The sequence below is a fragment of the Pangasianodon hypophthalmus genome, chromosome 8, assembly GCF_027358585.1.
Source record: "Pangasianodon hypophthalmus isolate fPanHyp1 chromosome 8, fPanHyp1.pri, whole genome shotgun sequence".
Lineage (NCBI taxonomy): Eukaryota > Metazoa > Chordata > Actinopteri > Siluriformes > Pangasiidae > Pangasianodon > Pangasianodon hypophthalmus.
The window spans coordinates 23,805,992-23,830,334 of record NC_069717.1 but is presented as its reverse complement, the minus strand read 5'-3'; the positions used below and the strand labels follow the sequence as shown (position 1 = coordinate 23,830,334).

General features: G+C 37.7%; 1 protein-coding gene across 1 annotated transcript; it reads right to left on the bottom strand.

Moving 5' to 3' along the window:
* Positions 1 to 377: 377 nt before the first annotated feature.
* Positions 378 to 23,913, bottom strand: cacna1fa (calcium channel, voltage-dependent, L type, alpha 1F subunit a). The gene is made up of 48 exons (XM_053236496.1): positions 23,295 to 23,913; positions 22,074 to 22,294; positions 21,214 to 21,318; positions 20,542 to 20,681; positions 20,235 to 20,377; positions 19,931 to 20,083; positions 19,176 to 19,372; positions 18,447 to 18,550; positions 18,169 to 18,311; positions 17,543 to 17,608; positions 17,353 to 17,419; positions 17,219 to 17,245; positions 16,622 to 16,782; positions 16,199 to 16,424; positions 15,782 to 15,989; positions 15,024 to 15,144; positions 14,664 to 14,733; positions 14,476 to 14,536; positions 14,296 to 14,353; positions 13,927 to 14,023; positions 13,590 to 13,719; positions 13,279 to 13,338; positions 12,983 to 13,089; positions 12,699 to 12,786; positions 12,360 to 12,467; positions 12,223 to 12,275; positions 11,986 to 12,132; positions 10,801 to 11,002; positions 10,441 to 10,599; positions 10,121 to 10,231; positions 9,905 to 9,988; positions 9,676 to 9,696; positions 9,276 to 9,410; positions 9,008 to 9,073; positions 8,809 to 8,900; positions 8,535 to 8,694; positions 8,311 to 8,438; positions 8,084 to 8,180; positions 7,666 to 7,768; positions 7,333 to 7,434; positions 7,012 to 7,136; positions 6,590 to 6,706; positions 5,849 to 6,072; positions 4,169 to 4,324; positions 2,945 to 3,531; positions 2,709 to 2,821; positions 1,839 to 2,156; positions 378 to 1,634 (listed from the first exon to the last, which is right to left on the bottom strand). Exons 1-48 carry the CDS (start codon positions 23,311 to 23,313, stop codon positions 1,425 to 1,427), a joined length of 6,390 nt encoding a protein of 2,129 aa, XP_053092471.1. The 5' UTR covers positions 23,314 to 23,913; the 3' UTR covers positions 378 to 1,424.
* Between the last annotated feature and the right edge of the window lie 430 nt (positions 23,914 to 24,343).

Genomic DNA, 24,343 nt, shown 5'->3' with positions numbered 1-24,343 from the left:
AGAAAACGAGATGTTTTCTTGTAGTAACAAGATGCTTTTCTCCTAAGTTGTTTTCTCATAGCAATGACGTTTTCTCATAATAATGAAATACTGATTAGTTTTTTCTTGCATAGAAACAATGCGTTTCTGTATGAATTATGTAATGGCTAATGTATCTTGCAATAAAAATGTCATATACAATATGTATATGCATTCCAGAATTATTGGCACCTGTGATGAGAATAAGCAAAACAGTATCGAATGAACACATGCAATGAGTAAAATTTGGGGCTTAAATAAAAGAGAAGTATATGATATATGTTTATTTTAGAGCAATGCATCCAAAAATCACAAAGCTTTTCTTTGGAATGCATTTTTCTGAAAAACATTGGTTTCAGCATTATTTAGCATTATTACAGAATGACGGCACTGAGCCTCTTAATGTATTCCTAACAAGGATGCAGACTGTTGTAGAGGATCTTGGACCCTCCTCCATACACAACATTTGAAGCAGAATATGTGAACTGCCATCTTTAATTCAGACTACAGATTTTTAATATTATTCAAATACAGACAATGAGATGATCATTGCAAAACACTGAAACAGTTTCTGTGTTGATTAGGATTGGGGTCATAATTGTTAAAAGATTGATGGCCATGTCTGGACCTCCTGGCAGAGGCAACCAGGTTTGGAGTCAAAAATAAGTAAAGGGTAAAAAGGGTTAGAATAAAATGCCTTGGATTGATTGTGGAGAAAAAAACCAATGTGCATTAAACGGTAAAAGAAGTTTAAAAGAGTAGAATGATTTATCACATACATAAAACTGTGGAGTATCAACATAATAACAGAGCATAATAAATAATAGCTCATTCTGTAAAACAAAAGAGACATTTATAAAGTATGCAACATTTTAATCTATTTCTTTTTAAACTATCATTACAATATAAGGCTAATACTGCTTTCCTGGGCATTCATTTCTAATACAATAGACAAAAATCCTTGTAACATATAAGCAGAATAAAGGTAAAAAGGATCATTAGGATTACTAAGAGCTGTAATATCAGTATCCTTGATAAGCTTATAGTCAGCAGATCAGGTATTGGTCTGTATATTAGATATGTTTATTCTGATAACATCTATTAAATTGTATTGTGCCATATTGTCAGGTAAATCGTTATTTATCTAATACTGTGAACTTGTCCATTTATAGTTGAATGTCAGTCAAAGGCTGCTTTCTTTCTCACATCTAAAATCATATAATGTTCAATAAGTCAGAAAAGCACAGCTCAATACACTATCGTGAATCTGCAAAAGTAGCACAGAGAAAGTCTGCCACCTTGCAGTTTACCCATTCTGGCACCAAACTGCTTTCTTTGTTTATCTCTCTCTTTATCTCTTTAATATGTCTTTATTCTCCTCTTTCATTCTCTCAAAGTGAGAACCCTCAGTATGATATCACACAGTTCATTTCGTCAGACAGATCCTCCTCGAAGGGTCTGACTGGCTGCCCAGGTGCACCTCGACTCAGCAAGTCGGTCGCGGCAGTCTCCATCTCATCCAGGGTCATGTTGCATGCGTCAGCGATCTCTCGCTTAGTAAAGTCTACGAATTTGGGATCTTTGGCGTAGAGGCCCAAGCCTTCAGATATTAGGATCTAAGGAAATAATGTCAATTATTATTAGATGTCAACATTACAAATGTAAAATAATAATATATTTTATTGAAAATTCTATGGTTCATGCTAGTTCAGTGAAATGTGTAGTATAGTGAATTAAAAACTAATTGCAGTGAGGTAAGAGTGAGGTAAAGCACTACATGTGCTTCCAGTTACATTGACTGAGAGTGCAGCTGTACTGACCGACTCTACGAGGCTGTCAGCACTTCCTTTCTCCATGTAGCCTGGGGCTTGCTGGGACGGCACCCTCAGAGTAGCATATGCCTGCTGCCGTTGGGACAGAGAGACACCCTGGTTTGCGTGCCACCCGGGACGGGCTGCAGCTGGCAGGCTGGTGCTACCATTAGTGTCGCTCCAAATGGTCTGAGTTCCACCTGCCTCGTCCACCAGGATGAGGGGAGCATAGAGCACACGGCCCGGCCGCGTCTGAGTGTTCGCCCATGAGGATGACGAGGCTGCTGAGGACATGCTGCTGCGCCGAGAGTCATAATTGTTTTGTGTCTGTAAAGGTTTTGGGTTTAATGTTAATTAATATATTACAATATACAGTATTAATGCTATGATTTGAAATGGCTTTTGGTTTACTATTCAATGATGAATTAACTTAACACACTAATGTAGTGCACTCAAAACATAGTGCACTTAAATGCATTCAAAGGAATTAAGCAGAGAGAAGGCATTCAGAGCGAGGACACACGGGTACTTCCTATACAGATGTCTTTTTTATTGCAGCAGATGACATAAGCAAATGGTCCAACAAATGATAGAATAAAAATAATTTATAATAATAATTTAATTTAAAAAAATAGATGCAAGTAAAAACCTTGGATAAAAAAAAACATGCCCATATAAAAGTTCAGTTGGAAATAGGGTAGAATGCCAACAATGTACATGTGCTGTATTGTTTTGATGAATGGTAATTCAGTGTGCAGTAATGATAATTAGCAGAAATGTTTGTCATTGATTCCCCTGTTCTTGCAGCTCGTGTCCTCACAGATAGAAGCTAAAACATAAGGAAGGGATGCAAGAAAAAGAAATAAACTGAAACATTACTTGCTCTCGTGCTCTGCAGGGAGGTGAGTTCTGGTGATAAGTACCAGGGATGGGGATGTCATCAATGCTGTCCTGTCTCCTCAAACACTGGATAGTGAAATTTGGCTTGCGTCCTTACACAGTAAAGCAGAGGGAGGAAGGAGAATTTAGTGTAAAACAGTCATGTATGGGTGTTTATGCACAATTAGAGTTTATAACAAAAATCCACCATATGGCCAAGTAAAGAGCTTCTTCACCTGAAGGAGTGGGAGGAAGGAAGCGTCTTCGAGTTGCATATCCTTTACTGTTTTGTCTGTTGCCACCATAGCCATTGCTGCTGTATCCACTGGCACTGTAACCATTGCTGGAGTAACCGTTGCTGTGGTAACCATTACTTTGGTAACCATTTCCATTGTAGCCATTTACTGGGTATGTGCTTCCATTGTAGCCATTTGTATGTGAAGTGTTGCCATTGTATTCATTTGTATGTGAAGTGTTGCCATTGTATTCATTTGTATGTGAAGTGTTGCCATTGTAGCCATTTGTATGTGAGGTGTTGCCATTGTAGCCATTTGTATGTGAAGTGTTGCCATTGTATTCATTTGTTGGCAAAACATTGCCATTGTAGCCATTTGTAGGTGAAACATTGCCATTGTAGCCATTTGAATGGTAAGCATTGTAGCTACTAGTAGAGTAAGTGTTCCCACTATAGCCGTTTTCAGCAACTTTGTAACCATTGCTGTTAACGTTGCCTGGCTGTAATGATGCCGCTTCTGCATTATTGCCACTGGAGACTGGAGGAGGTACAGTCTGTGTTGAGGGAGGGGCTTCTAGATGTTGCTGTCTGTTTATGACAAAGGTATAGATAAAATATCTCATCTTTCACATTAAGCTTCAACACACTCAGAAGAAAACCTCAGCCATCTCATTTCAAACACTTGACTAACAGAGAGAAAAAGACCCTTATTTCTTGTCAAAGTGGCTAATTGTGTTCAGACACACTCTGGTTTAGGTAAGAGCACTTCTTCCATTACTTCATCACAGTTAAGAACATACACAGTTAAGAACACTTTTACATGATGAGCCATAAGGCAGTGTGCTTAGTCTCAGCCTACATAGCCACACATCTGTGCAAAAATTACATAAAGAGGTTATTCATTCATTCATTCTTAAAAGGCCAACTATTTCAAGAAAAAAGCCCGAATCCCTAGAGACGAATGAAAAAGATCTATTTCTGAATCTAATTTTTCCATCTCTCATGTGAGTGGGTTCTATTCATTATGTGCTGGTAAGAATCTCTTTTTTAGCTTTAAAAAGCACTCTAAACAGTGACTTACTTGATCATAGAAATGGAGGCTCATCATGGATGAATACATAACCCTCTCATTATCCTCTCAGTATATTTATCCCATCTTCTTTCTTTATCACTACCCCTCTTGTAAAAGTTCATTCATCAGTCTGTGACTGACAGCTCTCCCCACCTGTCATGTGACACTGTGCTCTGAGTGTCTTCCTTGTCGACTTGACTCTGTTCAGTAGCACTTGTTACTCCTCCTCCTGTCCCTGTGCTTTCTCCTTCACCTCCTGCACTCTGCGTCCTTTCATCCGGAGGAGGTGGTAACTGAGTGCCAGGTGGCCTAAAAGGCAGATGTTAGATGGACACTTAAGACATAAAAAAGAAATAAAATATTAGTTAGGAAATTGGAAGATTATCCCCTTCAGTGGCATTTTAATCATGCTTAAAAAGCTATGGGGGTATTTCCATTGATTTTTCAGTATGTTTTAACATGTGCAATGTTTAATGTTTAAATCTGAAATTAATGAGACCTAATTACCTTCAAAAACAAGAGGAGGGTTTTACTAAAACATTTTCTCAGCAAGACATGACCAATCAAGACATCTGGGTTGTTTTCGTAGCTTCTGAGGCTTTATGAGGTATACATTTTGACCTTACTTCATAAATTATTCCCTATATCCAGCTACTAGCTAAGTAAACAACTCAAATGTCTTGATTGGTCATGTCTTGCTGAGAAAATTTATCAGTAAAACCATCCTCTTGACATGACCAATCAAGACATTTGGGTTGTGTACTCAGCTAGCTAGCTAGATATAGGGAATAATTTACAAAGCAGTAAACCCAAAACGTATACCTCCTACAGCCTCAGAAGCACTATACTTTTGTCCAAAAGGTCCTGTTTTGTGAAATTTTGTGTGGTACCTCTGCAATTCTTCCTAACTTTACATTACTACTCTACAGTATTACTGATGTATACTGGATCCTTTCCATATTACTGTGGCAAAATGTAGCCATATGGGGAAAAATCTATATGAAACATTTCAACTTCCTTTCATTCTAGTCCACCAGGGCGGTTTCTTTTCAGAGTAGAGGAGTAATCAGAACTAGCAGTTTGCTCGTTTCCTTGCAGAGTGCCAAGAGCAAAGCAAAGCAGTTGTACATGTGCACCTTCTTGCATGCTAAGCAGAAAATTCATATGATTTTCTGCATCTTAAGTTACTCTGTGTCTGTTTTATATGACAGCGTATATAAATAGTACTTATCTGGCATCCTGTATGAATATAGTGGTATAGGTACTGAATACAGCAGATAAAAGATTTTATTTATTTAAGATATAACAATTTTTGTGCATTAAATCAGGTGAGCAGCAGGTTTTGCCTTAATATATCTTAAAGCTGTAATGCGATAGTGCCACTGAGAGACAGAAAATGTTTAATCCTTCACATGCTGTACACTACCAGGTATTGTAAATTAAATACAAATAAAATATTGATTTTGTATTCTAAAATTGCTATACATCATTATAGCTCTCAGGCAAAATCACAGCTTTAAATAAATCCATCACCCAAAATCTCATGTCACTAATAATGAATAAACCACTATTATTATTATAGAAACTTAGTAGTTTCTCCAATAATTACTATTAATTAGCAATTATTAGCATCATTACAATTTTGGGTAATTTTCTTTACTTGCAAGCAAATGAAGCTTAGCAGTACGACTCAGCAGCGTCTAAATTTGAACACTAGTCTCTAATCTGACTGCAGCTGCATTCCTTATTCTTACAATCCATAAATACTGTGCTTGCCTTGAACTGGAATTTAGAGCCCACAATGAGCTGAGTTTGGAGTGACTGGTGGCCCACCTTCTGGGCAGAGGAGTCAGCCTGTGTGGCTGCTCAAGCACCACCTCATTCTCTGAGAGTGCTGAGGCCGGTCGAGAGTCCTCCAGCGCCTCCTCTAGCCTCAGAGTATCACCAGGAGGGGGCTCGATGCTCACGCTAACCTCTTCAAACTGCAGGGGCAATGGAGTGCCCACGGGGGTGGACAAGGATGGAGTCAGATGACCATCACTGAAGACACTGTCACTCTGTAGCAGTGGAAGGAGATAAAGAGACTCTTCTCAGGGTGATATTATTGAGATTTTAACCATATACAGTATATGGAGTACATTGTGAAACACTTTGTCCAATAGTTTGTCTGAAAGTGAATATGTGTTTGAATGAAATTATTTAATGAACATAAAAAATTCTGTTCAGACCATTTTACCTGAAAGTATCAAGAAGAAATAAGTGTTTTTATTCATGGTGCTTTACAAAAAACAGTCATTTTTTTTACATGTTTATTTTACCTTGTTACTTTCAGGTCAAAATGGTATGAATCTAATTTGAGTCCCTGTCTTATTCCTTCCATCTGTTGTCTACACTCCCAACTGTGTACATGCACCTGCTATCAGGAGGATATTGGGATATGGAGATAAAAGAATATACTTTTTTATAAAAGAATATACTAATATTGCTATTAAATTAAAACAAATGGCCCGTATCAATGAAGCATCAGTTGCTGAGAACATACGATATGCTATAGAATTATTAATTGCAACTTACCCTGAAGAACTCCTCCTCTTCTATCATATCACCTTCGAACACCTCCTCCTGGCCCTCCTCCATTTCCATAGCTAGCCTCATCTCTGGAGCCAAATCCTGCAGAGTTCTCAGCCCAGCCTGAGAAAACAGTAGAGTGGAGTAAGAAGCTGAGTGGAATGCAGCATCAACCTTAAGCAACCAGTAATAGTGTGATAATTAGAAAGTGTAAGTGCAAGTAAAATTCAGACTCAAGTTGTAAGGACTAGAAGCATAGTGCACTCTCATATAAGCAAGGTGCTGACATTCAATTGATACTTTGCTATAATATCAATAATATAATTCAATTGATACTTTGCTATAATCTCAGGGAATTAGAGTTTGTCAACTAGCCATAGTCTATCAAACAACATGCAAGACCCAATAGACATAGACTAACTGTGCACCTGAAGGGAAGCTGACTTATCCTTGCCCTTCTTCTTTTTCTCTTTTTCCTTCCTCTTACGGTACTTCTTGAAGTAATCCTGGATGAGGAAACTTGCATAGAACTTTCCCGCAGTCACCTCCTCTCCTAAAAAAATACATAACACAGACACAAACACAGAAACAAGTAAGGAATTAGGCTAAGATGATATGCAAAAACCATATGTTAAACACACGTGATGCCTTTTTGTGGCATCACTTAAGCCACTAACTCCAGACTCAAGAGGCTTTGAAATTTGGTGAAGATATTGAACTGACATCTAGTGCATAATGTAGATTGGTACCTGCAGGGGGTGGTATAACCTCATCAAGGAGTTTAGGCTTGGTGCGCTTCCAGATCTTTTTAATAATGGCTCTCAATTCTTCATTCTCCTTGTCAATTGGCCCTACGGATAAAACAATTCAAGAATTAAATTAAGCCGCTAAATTATTAATGGAAAAATTATTCTGCACTGATTTAGTCCTTCTGTGTTTGTGTTTAATTTGTGTTTGTCAACAATTTATATGTTAATGTGGTCTTATTTATTTGTAGCTGTGCTTTGTTTTTACTCATGTGTCTTAAATGAGGTCTTTTAGAGTATATATTAACTACTATGATTTGTGCTGTGCATGCAGACCTTCAGTTTTAATCTTGAGTGAAGATCTGACAAGAGCAAACAGGGTCGCGTTGAAAGACACAGTACCATCAGGATGAAGAGGCACGTTCATAGTGACCAGCCTCTGCAGGAATTAAGAGATGGAGAGGAGAGAGAGAGAGAGTCTAATTGGATTGCTGAGTTAAGTGGAGCTCCATGTGTGTTCCACTGGGAGTTAAATACTGTTGACTGACTGAGTGTGTCAGCTGCTTGCTTGGTCTCTGAGACAACCACAATGTGAGCGTACACAAAGGTTTCTTCAGTAATGTTTATCAAAACAAATTTGTGACAGTGGACTGTCTCTGTACTGTCACTTTTTAACATCACTTACACTGGTAATAAAACTAGCTTTTGTAATATACAATACAGTAGTTTTTATACTGTATATAGCATTGCTTACCCTACAGGCAACCCGGTGAGGACAGAGTTTGCCAAAACCAAGGGGAGGCTGAATTCGGCGCAACATGGTCACAACCTCTAAGTGCTTGATTCTTCCCCTGTGGCACAAGGTATACAAACTTCTAAACTAAACTTCACTTTTGTATGTATTTATTTTCAAAGCATAATAATCAGTTTCAGTCCATATTGCAGATTTTTATGTGGATTATGATAAAAGGTTTCTCTTACGTGGCTTCAGGATCATAATCTGACCACACTCTCTTAAACTCATCCAAATGATGAGTGCCCAGCACGGTCCAGTCCCTGGTCAGATACTCAAAGTTGTCCATGATGACAGCAATGAACAAGTTAATGATCTGAAAAGGTAAAGATACAAGAACAAGTTATCATGCGCTCCTCTCACTTGCTCTTTTTGCTCCCTATCTATATCTCTATATCGCTTTCTTTCTTACCAGGAAAGCACAGAGAGCAAAGAAGCTGATGAAATACAGGTAGGACAGATTGCTGCCACAGCTGTACTCCTCCCCTGGCTCATAATCTGACTCAGGGTCACACCGTCGGCCTGGCAGTGCTGCCAGCATAATCTCTTGCCATTGCTCTCCTGTTGCACATCTTAAGTAAAACAGACAGCCAGTTTGTCAGTCATTATGGTAAAACATTCCAGAAAAGTTAAGTCACTTTACTTTTTATGCAGCAGATTTATAAAATACTGTGTGGTGCTGACACCTGAAGAGCAGGAGCACTGCCATGAAAAAGGTCTGGAAGTTGTTGTTGCGATTGAGCTCTGTGTCGTCATCTATAGCAATCTTCCCAAACGTCTGTCAATAAGGCAGAGGAGAAGGAATGTTCAAGGTATGAAAACACATCAATGCGAGCATGAGCAGAATGCATGGAGGAAAAGAGGAGATGATAAAGATGGATCTACCTGCATCCCAATTACACCATAAATGAAAAAGATCATAGCGATGAGTAGACCAACATATGGCAAAGCCTGATGAAAGAGAGTAAATATTAAAAAGTGATGAGGAAATAATGAGGTTAACAAATTTAGTCAGTGCACTGACTGATATTCTGCTAGCAGCATCAACAATTTGGTTTTTTTTAAGCTTCTGGAAAAGTGATGGACATTTGAAGGGCATTTTTAAGTCATATCTTTATCTGTTAACATTTGAACATTTACATTTAGAACATACCTGTAAGGATTTCACAAATGTCCAGAGAAGCGTGCGAATGCCCTCGCCTTTGCTGAGTAGTTTGACCAATCGCATGACTCGGAAGAGCCGAAAGAAAGTGATGGACACCTTGGAATTTTCCCCATCCCCCTTACCCTATGAAAGATACAGAGATTTATAGGTCACGAATGAGTCACTTAAAAATACTAACTTATATATGTGTTATGTTATCTATATGTTATATGTTATAACACACTGAGACCTCCTTTGATGTTGTTATGTGATAACACAATATTTTAGAAAATTATCTTGGCTTTAATACTGCGTTGTTTATGATTAAAACAGTAACACAGGTTAAGACATAACTAGGACATGCTGATGGTTAAGACAATTTTATGTAGCAATTTGCCGCTTGATGTACCTCTCCATGACCTCCACCACCCTGAGAGAGCATAAGAAGGTTCCAGAAATATAATGCAAAAAAGAGAGAGATGGAAAAAGTGTGAGACAAAACAGAACACACGTTGTGTGTGGTGAAAAGGTAAAAGAAGACTCCAGTATTCTGGGAATTAATTTTTATATTAATATCAAATGCTGTAATATGCACAATTTGTAAGCCATTTTGTTAATGATAAAAAAGATATACTCACACTAAACTCAGCAATCATGATGTCAACCAAACTCCCCACCACTATCAGGGCATCAAAAGAATTCCAAGCATCTATAAAATAGTGCTAAGGAGTGAAAGAGTGAGAAAGAGTTTATAAAAAAAATGGAACACTGCATTTTTTTTGCACTCAAAATAATCCTTGAGAACCCATTAAACAGGTGTTTCAAACTGTGCAAAAGTGTGAAATGTGTCTTACATATGGCCGCAGAGCGAGCAGTTTGATGATCATCTCAATAGTGAAGAGCGTGGTGAAGATCATGTTCAAGATGTCCATGACAAAGTTGAAGAGCTTCGACTGCTCATAGTGCTGATGGCACAAAAAAAATTGTAAAGAGTTTGCATGTAACTGTAACTAGACCTCACTGTGTTCTTCAGAGAAGAAACAGAGCAAAAATGTTTTAAAAACGTGAACTGGTGTACATGAAGGAATATCTATTTACACTCTATAGAGTAAACCTGAGAAGAATGAGATACTGCTAAAATAATGCTATGTACAAGACTGTGTGTGATACACACCTGTACAGCCAAAGTAAGTGTATTGAGCAGAATGAGAACAAACATGATATATTCAAACTGAGAGGAGTTGATGATCCTCCAGAACTTTAACTGCGATGGGTTTTTGGGTATGTAGATCTTTATAGGTTGGGCTTTCAGAGCATAGTATACACACTGCCTCTGAAGAGAGAAAAAGTAGAGTAAGACTCTGAGAACAGAAATTATACTGGTACACTGCAACTCTACATGCATCCAGAGAACATGTCACATCAATGTGGTCAAACTATACAATTAAGAATTAACAATTTTTAGAAATGCTCTAATATGTATTTAAAAATGATTTTATGTTAAAGACTTGGTATTATTCTTATTCATACTGACTTGATTTTTGTTCAACTCGCAGTTTTTGAACTCCACCTCTCCTTGTTCACGGAACGTGATGATGACGAAGCCCACAAAGATGTTCATCATGAAGAAGGCAATGATGATGATATAGATGATGAAAAAGATTGAGATCTCCACACGGCAGTTGTAGATGGGGCCTCTGTTCTCAGCATTAGCATCAATGGCTTTATATAAAATCCTGGAATTGGTTATATTCAATTTACAATATTGATGATATTAGACAACCATTGTATTTTTCATCACTTGTTGATCAAACATATTATACTGTAAATATATTATAAAGAAAATAATCAGAAACAATAAATGGCAAAAATATAGTCTGTGTGTGTGTGTATATATATATATATATATATATATATATATATATATATATATATATATATATATATATAAAATATAAATACACTATATGGCCAAAAGTTTGTGGACACCTGACCACCACACCCATATGTGGTTCTTCCTCAAACTGTTGCCACTAAGTGCGAAGCACAGAATTGTATAGGATTTCTTTGTATGCTGTAGCATTACAATTTCCCACTGGAACTAAGAGGCCCAAACCTGGTCCAGAATGACAAGGCCCCTGTGAACAAAGTGAAGGGGCCTAAATCTGGAATGGGATGTTCAAAAAGCACACATAAGTTTAATGGTCAGGTGTCCACAAATTTTTGGCCATATAGTGTATATCTTATACGTGGGCTCTTTTGTCAGCAACATAAATCCCTAGTTTTGGGAATTATCCCAAAATCGCAAAAATACCTGTATATGTGATTTTTAATTTAATCATCTATAATCATAAGCATTCACATAAGCATAAGCATTAAACATATTTATTTTACAATATACAAATTAATAATGCTTTTCAGACAATGAAAAATAAATGGATCATAGTGATAGTTTCATATATTTCAAAAATATTATGGTTTATATGGGACTGTCACTATGATCCATTTATTCACATGTCTGAAAAGCATTATTAATATGTATATTGTAAAATAAACATATTACCAATATAGAACACAATATATTTTAACATAAAAATATATTTTAAATAGTTTGCCATCCTGGGTATTATTGTCTTATTTTCTTTTTTATTATTGCCTCTAATGATCAAATGGTTAGAAGGTTGAACATATATTATTAATAAATGGTATATGAACTCACTGTGGCCAGCCTTCAAACGTAGACACAGTGAAAAGTGCCAACATGCCCATCAGCACGTTATCAAAGTTAAAATCACTGTTCACCCAAAACCTCTCCTTCACCATTGGATGATTCATATCGCCTTCTTTATACACCACAAACGTGCCTCTGGATAAAACACACAAATATTCATAAACAGACTACTGAAGCGCACTATCAGACTAAAATATGTGAGTTAAGAAGAACACAGATGCGCACTTGCATTCCTCTGGTGTGTGTTTGGCCTCATCTGTGCATCTATAAAAACGTCCCTGCAAGAGCAAACAGCAGCCATATGAGACCCAAAAGTGCATTAAAGGCTTAGTGAAACTGTTCTTTAGCATGAGTAATGTTACCTTGAAGAGCTGTACTCCAATGCACGCAAACATGAACTGCAGGAGAGTGGTGACAATGAGGATGTTGCCAATGGTGCGGATGGCCACAAACACACACTGGATTACACTCTGGAGACACAAGCGGGCACTCAGAAATCACAATCAGAAATCACACTGAGAAATCATAGCTTGTACTATATCATAATAAGCATGAACATAGTGAAATGTCTAGATAAATAATAGAAGTTAATATAAGTCTTTGGACGCTACTGTAAACTGACAACATGATCACTGAGATCATATTATATGAGAATGTTGAAGAATACACAAGACTATGTGGTCAGGCAGCTGTAGATATACCTTGAGTCCCTTTGCTCGGTTGATGGCTCGGAGAGGTCTGAGCACTCGCAGTACTCTCAGAATCTTTACCACAGAGATGGCACTCGAACTGAAGTAACAAAAATAGAGATACTAAGAGTCAGAATGGAACAATGAATGGACATTTAGCAATACGGTTAATGGATGAAGTGATGAATGAATTAATGGATGTATAAACCGATAATGGATGGATGAATAGCTGTTAATGCTGAATGAGTCTATAAGTAAATCAATGTATAGGTGGAGGATCAATGTGTTGCACTTACTGCAGAAAGAAAGATGTCAGAGACACGCTGACGACCAGCAGATCCAAGAGATTGAAAGCATTTCTGCAGAAGGAGCCTTGATGAAGGAAAGCACCATACACTGTCATCTATGTGCAAAACAAAAATGACCATTAATACATTGATAATGCTGTACAGATTTTTTTCACAGCTTGACCAGTCTGACATAGCTCAATGTACAACAACGAAATATCATGACACATATTTAAACTCCTTTAAAGATCCTTAAAATTCAGGCTCAAACACAATGATGGACATTGATTAGTGAGCAGGTTTACCTTCAGTATAATCTCAATGGTGAAGACAGTGGTGAAGACATAATCAGCATAGCCGAGCATCTAGGAGTAAAGGGGGTATTTTAAAGGGAGGTAAACTGTTTTTATTTGTGTTTTCCTGGAGATCACAGTGTCTTTAATACACACATCCAAGCATAATAAGGAAAACTGGACTATACTGATGTAATATAAGATGTAGACATTGCTAATTGAAAACCAATCTATCAATTTAAGATTTCCATCAACTGAAATAGCACCAAACTCTCCCCATGGGGATCAATCTGTCTATTTTTTTTACAAACCAGCTAACTTACAATGTTCCGAACTGAATGAGTTTTGATTGGGTCCTCAGCAGCCAGTGAGAAACTACTAAGGATGATGAAGAGGAGGATGAAGTTGGTAAAGTAAGGATGGTAAATGAGATTGTGACAAGCAACTCGGAGGCTGGACAGACAGAGAATCAGGAAAAGAAGGTCAGTGATGAAAAAGATGTTTTGACTGATAGAATCATCATTTTTTACATTCATTCTTTTCAACTTTATTTTACGAGCCTTGCTCAAGCACTCAAGGCTCTCTGGCAGACACAGAATACTCATGATTTGCTATACTAAATACTGTATATTTACTGCATATTAAGCATAGATTACTCACCAGTTTTTCTTGCCTAGAATGAAGAAGGAGCTCCCATCAGGTATGGGGACAATTTTCTCTTTGGGCTGAAAACTTTCCACTTTCATTGGCACAGCACCTTAAGAACACAAAGTAAATCTTAAATTATTTTAAATTTACCAATTTTTTTATGTTTATATCCCTTATCACGTTTTGCCATACTAAAATTTATAATCTCTAAATGCTAATTTTAAAAAATTTGTTCATTAACTTACAGTACATTGTGCTTTATAAAATGTGTTTGATTCAATTCTCTTTTCAATTATTGTTCTTTATATACACATCTGTATTATTATTATTATTTTTTTAAAATTTTCATTATTTTATGTGATTCAGGGGTAAATTATTTACCCTCAAGACCCTCAATTGCTCTTAGCTCTTCACTCTCCTCCCAGTCATCTGTGTCATTCTGGAAAAAAAAAAGATACAAGAAAAGAAAAGTGAAAAATACAATGAGAGAAGAAGAGAGACTGAAAAGACAAAGTAAAAGGACAGAGTAAGAAAGACTTAGCAAAAAATGAGAAGCCTTACTCCAGTTTCATCATCTTCCCTGCCTTCATCATCTTCCCACTCTTCCTCTTCTGGTTTTTCTCTTTAAAACACATCAACTTGTTAAGGTTCGAATGCTAAATAAATAATGCAGACAAGAAAGTACTTCTTCAAGTGGCCTAAAGAGAAATTTATATTCTGATTTATTCTAGATTTGGTAAGGTACTTACTCTTTTTTCTTTTTTCCATTTCCTGCCAAGTTATCCACAGCAATAGCCAAGAAGACATTCAGTAGGATGTCTGAGCACAAGTGGATGTTAAGGATGCAATTTTAAAACTAGCGAGATAGAATCAGTTCATCAGTTCAAAAACTACTCATTAATTTATCACTGACTATTTTTGTAGCCATTTTATGGAACACACCCTAACCCTAAGGTTGTGAGTTCAAATCCCAGCACTGCCAAGCTACCACTGCCGGGCCCTTGAGCAAGGCCCTTAACCCTCAATTGTTCAGTTGTGTAAAAAATTAGATAAATGTAAGTTGCTCTGGATAAGGGTGTCTGCAAAATGCTACAAATGTAAAAGGATACAGTTACCACAGACAAAAAGAATGACAAAGTAAATACAAACAATCATGTTGGGGAAAATGGGTCCTCCGTATGCCATGATGCCATCATACATAACTGAGTTCCAGTCCTCTCCAGTAAGAATCTATAGTGAGAAAGATTCTTATTGTGTGTCTTTTTGATCAAAAAACTGCATTTTCATCACTTCACAAAATCCTAAATCTAACCTAAAGAAGATCTTTAGGTTTATTCCACACTGCTTCTGACTTTGTTGAGTTGAGTTTGCCGTAGTTACAATACAATTCACTTATAAATGTGACATGGCACAATGAAGAAACAGCATATTTATTGATTATTCTCATTGATTATTCTCTTTTCCCATGTTAAGGAGTATCAGTACAAACAAATACTGTATTACAGGGTAGGATTTACACTTTGTAGCTTCCATAGAAAAGATGTGCTCACACTAGTACAGCATCTAAGAGGCTAGGAATCAGACAAACACCTGAATGTCTCACTCTGGTGCCAGCACAAACATAAGAATGTAGATTATGACTGTACATAATGTTCTTGAAATATAGAACATGGGATTGTGTGATATAATTTCTTCTTCACTCAAGTATGCAGGTGAAAAGAAATGGAGATGGCTCTTAAAGATACATAGCAGGACCAATGAGGGACAACATTTCTGAGGATAGAAGTGTTGGTTAAAATAGAAACATATCTGTCTTGCTTGCTGTACCTGGGTATAGAGACGACTACCTAGCAACAGAGGCGGTTACCTGGAAACAAGTGAGCAAGGCAGAGGGAAAGGTGTCGAATGTGCTTCTCTTCATCTGGGTCTCATCAAAGTTGAACTTGCCACCAAACAGCTGCATGCCCAACAGGGCAAAGATGATGAGGAAGAGGAAGAGTAGCAGCAGCAGGGAACAAATGGCTTTCATTGAGTTCAGCAGAGAGGTGACCAGATCTGAGAGAGCAGCCCAATGACTGAGAGAGGAAGAGAAAGAGGGAAAAATATGTTGAACATTACGCTATGAGACACACTAACTACACATGTCATGCAAAGCAATATACACACAGTACCTTGCATTTAATTGACAATGTAAGCATTTTGGGCTGAAATATTGTGCCTTTAAAACCTCCACATGTTCTAAGCAGAAACAACATTCATGTTAAGTAGAAGACTACTAACTCACCGAGTAACTTTGAAGATGCGGAGGAGACGGACACATCGCAGTACAGATATACCAATAGGTGGGATCACATCCATCTCCACAAGTACAGTCTCGAGTATCCCACCACACACCACAAAGCAGTCAAACCGATTAAAGAGAGCTATAAAATAGACCTGGAAGCCGAAGCTGTACATCTTCATCAGCATCTCCAGGGTGAAAAGGGCCAGCAGGATCTTGTTTGCTCGTTCTGAGACATAAAGCCAAAACAACCAGTCTGAGAAAAACAACCTCAGATAATCTTGTTTAATAAAAGTAATCGATTCTATCATCAGAATCATAAATACAACAGAACAGAACAGTCCACATGGTGCAGAAAGTTTTATTTATAATTTAATATTGACAGTAGGTGTGTGTGTGTGTGTGTGTGTGTGTGCCGCCACACACCTTGTATATCAGTGAGCCACTGAGGCTGGCCGTAATGCTCTGAGGCACTCGCTGCTGTGTTGAGGAAGACCAACAGCAACACCAGCCAGTAGAAGTTAGTGGACTTCACTGCCACTCGGCAGTTCTTCCTTAGGACTAAGTTCAAATGGTAAAGCTGCTCACTGCACAGAAATCAGAGGAGATAAAACAGTCAGTAAAAACGGAACGAGGGAGCTCATGGATAAAGAACAGCTCAAAATATGCATGTAGTGTGCTTTGTCATTAATTTGGCATTTTCCTGTAGAAAGACAGAATAACCAAATAAAATTAAAAAAACAATGACATTTATATATATTATACAATATATTCTATAATACTTTACAGTCAAGTGTTGATACAGTATACAATTCTCTACTGTCTTTAGTTATAATATTTATACATTATTAGGATCTTTATAATGTCTTTTAATAATTAAAAAAAAAAAACAAACAATAACATCTATCCAGAAATAATTTGACAAAGTATCTAATTTTTAACACAACATAGTGCTCATATATTCCTAAAAGTACTTCCATGATAGGTGAAACACTAACTGAAAGACTTCTTTGTTTGACTTACCAGAAGCTTATAGTCAGCAGTTTGGCCCTGGGTTGTAAGAATGAGATGAGATTTGATCAGATGTACTGTAGTTGTTCAGTAACAGAAACAATTAACCAATATGTATAATAAAAAATATGATTCTATAACATTACTGTATAGAGGCACAGCAGCCATTATCATCATCTAGGAAAGCCTCGAACTCTGAGTCTGAATCTGATTCTGTAAAAAGATTGTAACCAATGTACCCATTCAAACTAGATCCAAAGTATCATGTGGAAGTCTTTACTATTATACTATAATTTTTAAACATAAAAGGTTGAAAAGGACAAGCTTTCAGAATACCTCCGTCTTCACTGTGTTTATACCAGCCATATTTCTTCATCATTTTTTTCTTCGCCACCACAGCACCTTACATTAAAAGAAAAAAGGGCAAAGCTAGGCTTAATGTATGTCTCTCTCTCTCTCTGTCTCTCCCTCCCTCTCTGTGTATGTGTGTGTGTGTGTGCGTGTATGTGTGTGAATAACATAATAACAGCCACTATCTGTATCTGTATCAGTATCTGCATCTGTTAAGTGCTCTAAATATTTGTATCTGTATCTGTCATCAAGTGGGTCAGTGTGAAATGAGATGTGAGTTGTGCAGGACTTTTTTCTAATGAATTTAGTTGGTTCTGTTTCCTAAATTTTTGCCTATTTTAACCCACTATGAACCTGAACAGGCAGTTAAGAATGAATGAATGAATGAATGCTTTATGTTCATGTTCATGGTCTTTTTTCCCACAAGCTATCTGAGTGCATGCTGAGGCCTGCATAAAAGTAAAAACTCATGTGACTTTTTTTTGTGGTTTTTGTAGTGGTCCTGATGCACACCACTAGTCTCCTAACCTAACCTTTCTGGCGGGCTTTGAGAAAGACAGACAGACAGTCTGTCTGTCTGTCTCTCTGTATGTATGATGTTGGTGCCTCACGTTTATTGCCATCTTCATCCATATCCTCAGCCTCAATGAGCCAGTCCATGTAGCCCACCATGTCCTCTTCCATCTGCTGTTTCTCCTGAGCCTTTTGAAGTTCACCACGACACACAGCCTTCTCTCTTTCCTTAGAGAACTCACTGAGTGCACATGCACACAAACACACATAAACAAACAATTTACTCTACATCCAAGACAAATCTCTTAATTCAATGAAATGATCAATTTATTGCACCAAGCACCATATAAGAGCTCTGATCCTTGAAGGCACTTACCCGCTCAAAACACCCAAAACAAGGTTTAGAACAAAGAAGGATCCAAAGATGACTAGAGACACAAAATAAATCCAGGGCAGCTCATAACCAATCGCATCATTCATCTGGAGAGATCGCAAGGAAAGAAAAGAGAGTGTGAAAAGTGGGTTAAAATGTAATTTACATAAAAAAATAAAGGTTCGATTGTTCTGTACTACAAGGCTCAGTTCTCATCCTCTATCTAGTTATCTATCCTATTTATACTTATTTATACTGTATAAGAGAAATGGCTGAAGTATGATCATCTGTTGTATACATTCTGTATATGGATGTATTGTATATAGATATTGGTATTTTTAGGTATACTGGATATCTGCCAGTAAAAGTATATAAAGAGGTTGTGGACAATGTTTCCATTGTTTCCATTCACTAACAATTCCCCACAATCTCAATTTCTTTTGCTTAAACACGTTATCTACGTAAGAAAAGAAAAACGTACACATAATGCAGGAGTGCCCAGTTCTAGTAACGGAATGCCAGAGTCTAACCCAGAATGGGGATTTTCCTCCTGAGACACCTAAACCAACTCATTAGTTAATTACCAGGTTAAGAATTTATCTTAGAGGAGGAAAATCTGAGATTTTCAGTATAACCCCTAATCCCAGTCATAGTGTGAAACTGACACAGTAGGAGGATAGAGAGACAGGAGGAGAAATGAGAGAATGAGACAATGAAAAGGATGGTAAATACCCAGTACAAAACATCAGTCCATCCCTCCATAGTAATGCACTGGAAAACAGTAAGCATGGCAAAGAAGATGTTGTCGAAGTTCGTGATGCCGCCGTTGGGGCCTTCCCAGACTCCCCTGCACTCGGTATTGTTACCCACACAGAAACGGCCATTACCGGCAAATGCACATGGTGTCGGATCATCCTCCACATAAAGTTCTGTGGGGGCAAAGCAACGCATGATTATATGTTTTTATATTTGTGTTTGATGTCCACCCTAGCAACTACAGAAAGCACACATAAAGATAACATCTTCAAAATCAATTAGAGTGATTAAAACACATGAATACAGGTACTTTTATATTATATATTCTATATATTAAAATACATATGAAAATGCAGATAGGGATGCACCAATCTAATCACAGGTATCCACTGTATTTTTATCTATTCTATGCTGTGAACAAGATTGTATCGTGTTGACTGACACAACACAACACATTTGGTGCAGTAAACACAAATTGTCTCAACACCTGTAATGTTCTGCATTATTTCAAAATAGAATCTTGCAGAGATCAGCTGGGTTAGTATGAGGCTGTCAGTATTGGAATACAAGTTCTATAAAGGGTAATATATTGAAATACTTCAAATCTATTTAGGTAAATACAAGAAAAAAGAAATTAAGAACACATGTTTATTGCCTGTAAACATTTGATGGTGTGTACATGCATGTGTATCATTTGAATGTGTATGTGTGCGTATGCATGTGTGTATTACCTGTCCCGACATAGTAGCATGTCTTGTGCATCCTGCCAATGAAGAGCTCCAGGCCAATAATGGCATAAATGATTATGACAAACATGACAAGCAGACCAATATGAAACAGAGGAACCATAGCCTTCATGATGGAGTTCAGCACAATCTGCAAACCTACACACAATTATAATAAACCCTTATAATTACCAAATACAGCTTTGCACATATACATACACATATGTACAAAAACATTCCAATCACCACTAGAAAGATGTGCACACACACACACACACACACACACACACACACACTCATACACACTTACTGGGCACGCCAGAGACCAAGCGTAGAGGTCGTAGTACTCTGAAAGCTCTGAGAGCTTTGACATCCAGGCCACCTGGTTTACCGGATGCATGATGGGCATCTCCACGTTTGTGTTCCCCCATCTCTGCCACAACGCTAAAGAGCCTGCACACACACACACACACACAGACACACTCAGATAACCCATTTGCCCTTCATCACTATTTACCTTCTCTTTGCCTAACACAAATGCTCGAAGCACATGTACACACAGCAGAATTGAAAACCAATATAAAACAAACAAAGTTCGCACAGGAAATTGTACAAACCCGACAATGACAATGATGAAATCCAGCAGGTTCCAGCCACTGCGGATGTAGGCACTGGGGTGCATGACCAGACCATAGGCCAGGATCTTTGTGAAGGTTTCAATGGTGAAAATAACCAGAAAGATGTATTCCACTTTTTCCTGAGAAAAAGAGTAGAAAGGATGGATTAGAAAGAGGTGAAAAAGAAGGCTGTATTAGAAAATAATAGTGAATTAGTGAAGTACAGCAAGGAAGTGGAAATGGAAAGATCTGTTTAGTTTGTCACATATAAAGGCAGGGTTTGTCATTTTTAGAGCTCTCTGATTTGTATGAGGTAAACTGCATTACAAACACTGATAAGCTTCCACCTTCCCCCCATGGGTCTTTACAGCTAGTGACTGGGTCAACAGGTCAAGAAGCTAATGAGCTCAGGGTTTGTGCTGTATGGTAAAGCAGGTGAAGGGCGAGGGTGTGTGTCATATAGGACAGAGGACAGACTAACAATCATCAATATACTGTAGACATTTTTCTTGTTTAATATGATATTTACTCTGTGCTACTTTAGGAGTCAGCCCTAAAAGGTTGCCAACTGCCCAGAAGTGGTAAAGCTGAAACACCCGGTATCAACTGCTCTTTCGTGCATGTTATTGATCGATATTAAGAATAAAGTAAGACCTGGCCACGTGAACTTACCAGATTGTGATTGGTGGCATTGGAATCGTCTTCGGGAAACGGTCGTGACACACCAAGGGCTACACAGTTAGCAATGATGGCTATCAAGATGAATATATCAAAGGGCTTAAAGAACAGATTAAGGTTAAGGGCCACATAGTTAGAGACGCTGGTGTTTGGACAGGAATTAACTGTCCCTCACAATAAGCACTTAAGTCATTCTGTTATTTTATCTATTTATTTATTCATTCATTTATAAGTTAGATATTTATATTTAATTTAAAAAATTTCCCCAATTTTCTCCCAAATTTGGTCTTGTGAATTCCCACTCACCGACTAACTCTCTGCTATCTCACCACAGCTACTAACCAGGGAGTGTGGGGTAAAACACTGAGACATGTGAAGCCAACTACCACATCTTTTTGAACTGCTGCTCATTCTGCATCACACTCAGAAGAAAGTGCTATCTACCTTCTTCAACATACATGAGACGCCCATGATTGGCTAGTGTCACTGTGACTGACAGGGAAGAGAAAGTATGCCATGTCTACCACACAGAGAGCAATGTCAATTTTGCTCACTTGACTCCTGGTCACAGATGACTGTGGCATTTTTGGGATTTGAACTCATGATCTTCAGATGATCTGTTGTGCCACTCAGAAGGCCAAGGCATATTAGCAACTTTAATCATGGGATCTGGTGCCTACTAGTATTCAAAATGTTTGATTTAGCTTAAAATCTCTAGGAGGACAGGGATCCCATAACAGAGTCATACAATGAAATAATAAGCAGAATTATATCAGTTTGTTGTCATTGATTAGTCAAGGCATTAGGCTTATTTGGTCTGCTTCCAGAACACACACACACACACACACACACACAGCCGCCGAAGGATATTTCCACTCCACAAGGGCTAGGGCGGCCATGCGAATGGGGTTGCTGAGTGTAAGGCAGCACAGAGCTCTTGGTGCTCGGAGTTTGGACTTGTTGGCTTGCATCTGCTTCTTGGCTCCTCCGGTCCTCCTGCGCGCCCCAGACGAACTTGTGGAGTTGAGGGTGTCTGACCTCTGGAGCTCCCCCGCGGCCCCCACTGCAGCCCCATCTGTGGAAAAAAACACAGTAATTTAAGTCTAATTGTGTTCATATTGTGCATTTAAATGGTACAGTCAGTTTCCAAATTGGCGGAATAATTATGATCAGCCGTTCAGCCATAAAAGCTTTTTCCAACAGGAAACATTATGCATGTAGCTCAAATTCTCTAATGAACTTGAAAGATGTTTATAAAAATCATATTACAGAACAAGATATATAACAGAATTACATAAATTATCTTAAAGTATTTAGATCAAAAAGTGCTGCAATATGACTGGTGTTTGTTCACATACACCTGCCCTTATCCTTAACACAATCCCCACATTGTGGAGAGATTTTGGGGGTCTATTTATTGTTTATAACTCAGTTGAGGTATTATTTGCTTTGATGAGTATGAAAATTATGTACCAGATCTCAATCCAACTGATCACTTATGGGAGATTTAGGAGTGACATGTTATACACTGCTCTCCACCACCACCGTCATCAGGACACTTTTAGAAGAAGGGTGTTCATTGCTCCAGTACAGTTTCATAGACTTGTCTATGGCAAGGAGCTCTGAAGCTGTTTTGGTGGCTTGTAGCCCAACACCTTACTAACACACTATGTTCGTTTTTCCTTTTTTCCTTTGTAACATGGAATATATATTCCAGATTATAGAAACCTCAACAAAACCAGCTGTGATTTGTACATTATGTTGCAAAAACAAACAGAAAAAGTTTCCTGATATATTTTTATCATGCTCGACAGTGTTAAGACGACTTCGTGGATCACACACAGAATATTTCTGAGGTACTTACTTTGACTTGTAGCTAAATTTTAATATGAACATGAACCTAGCCCTAACCCTAACCTTAACCAGGACCCAAAATGCTTTGTTGTTGTTATAGTTTTTAGAAAACCCACTTTTTCTTTATCTTGGCTAGTCATATATTCCTGCCATTTTAGTGACATTAGTCCTTACAGTGAAGCTCACACACACACACACACACACACAATTCATTTCCTCACCTTTGGGCACCACTTCCATTTTCTCACTTCAGTCAGGATAAATATTTCCTCCTTCACCTGTTAGCTGAGCGACCTGGCCCTCTTTTATCCTCTTCTTTTCCACGACTCATGCAAAAAAAATCCGTTCAGTCTACTTCATATCAATAAAATAAAATGAAAAAAACAAAAAAAAACAAAAAAAAAAAACAGCTAAAGACTAATCTTTCGACAGGGTTTCCGTCGAAGTAATTTACCTGAGGTGACTTTAGCATTAGCTACCTGTACAGGTGACACACAGCAGCGGCGCGAGAGGGTTTACATGATCAACCCGGTGTATAAAGCCCTATAAAACCATGACGAGGGACCGGCCATTAATAATACATTATTTATAAAATGTACATTTTTTGTGTAAATAGTTTCCCCGAGCTCCGTGTAGGAATTCTCCGCTATGAGCTCTGGGTTAGGGATTATCCTGGGCTGAGCCAGTTAACGGTAAACCGGTTTAAAGGAGGCGCGTGCGGCACAGAGCGAGACTTCTAGACCTCCCTCTGTTTCACTTCAGTCGCACGTGCAGCTCTGTGCACCTCAAACTACAGGTAATTTAATGTAAAAAAAAAATGTAAATAAGTAATGATGAATAAAACTATAATATAAATAACAAAATGTAAATGTAAATAAGTAATGATATGATTAAGAGCAATAAAACTAGGGATGTGTGTGTGTGTATATATATATATATATATATATATATATATATATATATATATATATATATATATATCCTCATATATATATATATATATATGTAACTACTTCTGACTAAATATATAACATGGCCTTTGATAAGAATTAATAAATTTCACACATTTGAGCGTCCTTATAGGAAATATCTTCTACTGCAGCTCCTACTGGAGATAAAAATTACTTTTATAAAATCTTAAAATTATTATACACTGTATTGTCATAAGTTTGTGGACACCTGACCATCAAACTCATATGTGGTTCTTCCCCAAAACTGTTGCCACAAGCTTGGAAGCACACAATTGTGTAAGATGTAGTTGTATGCTGTA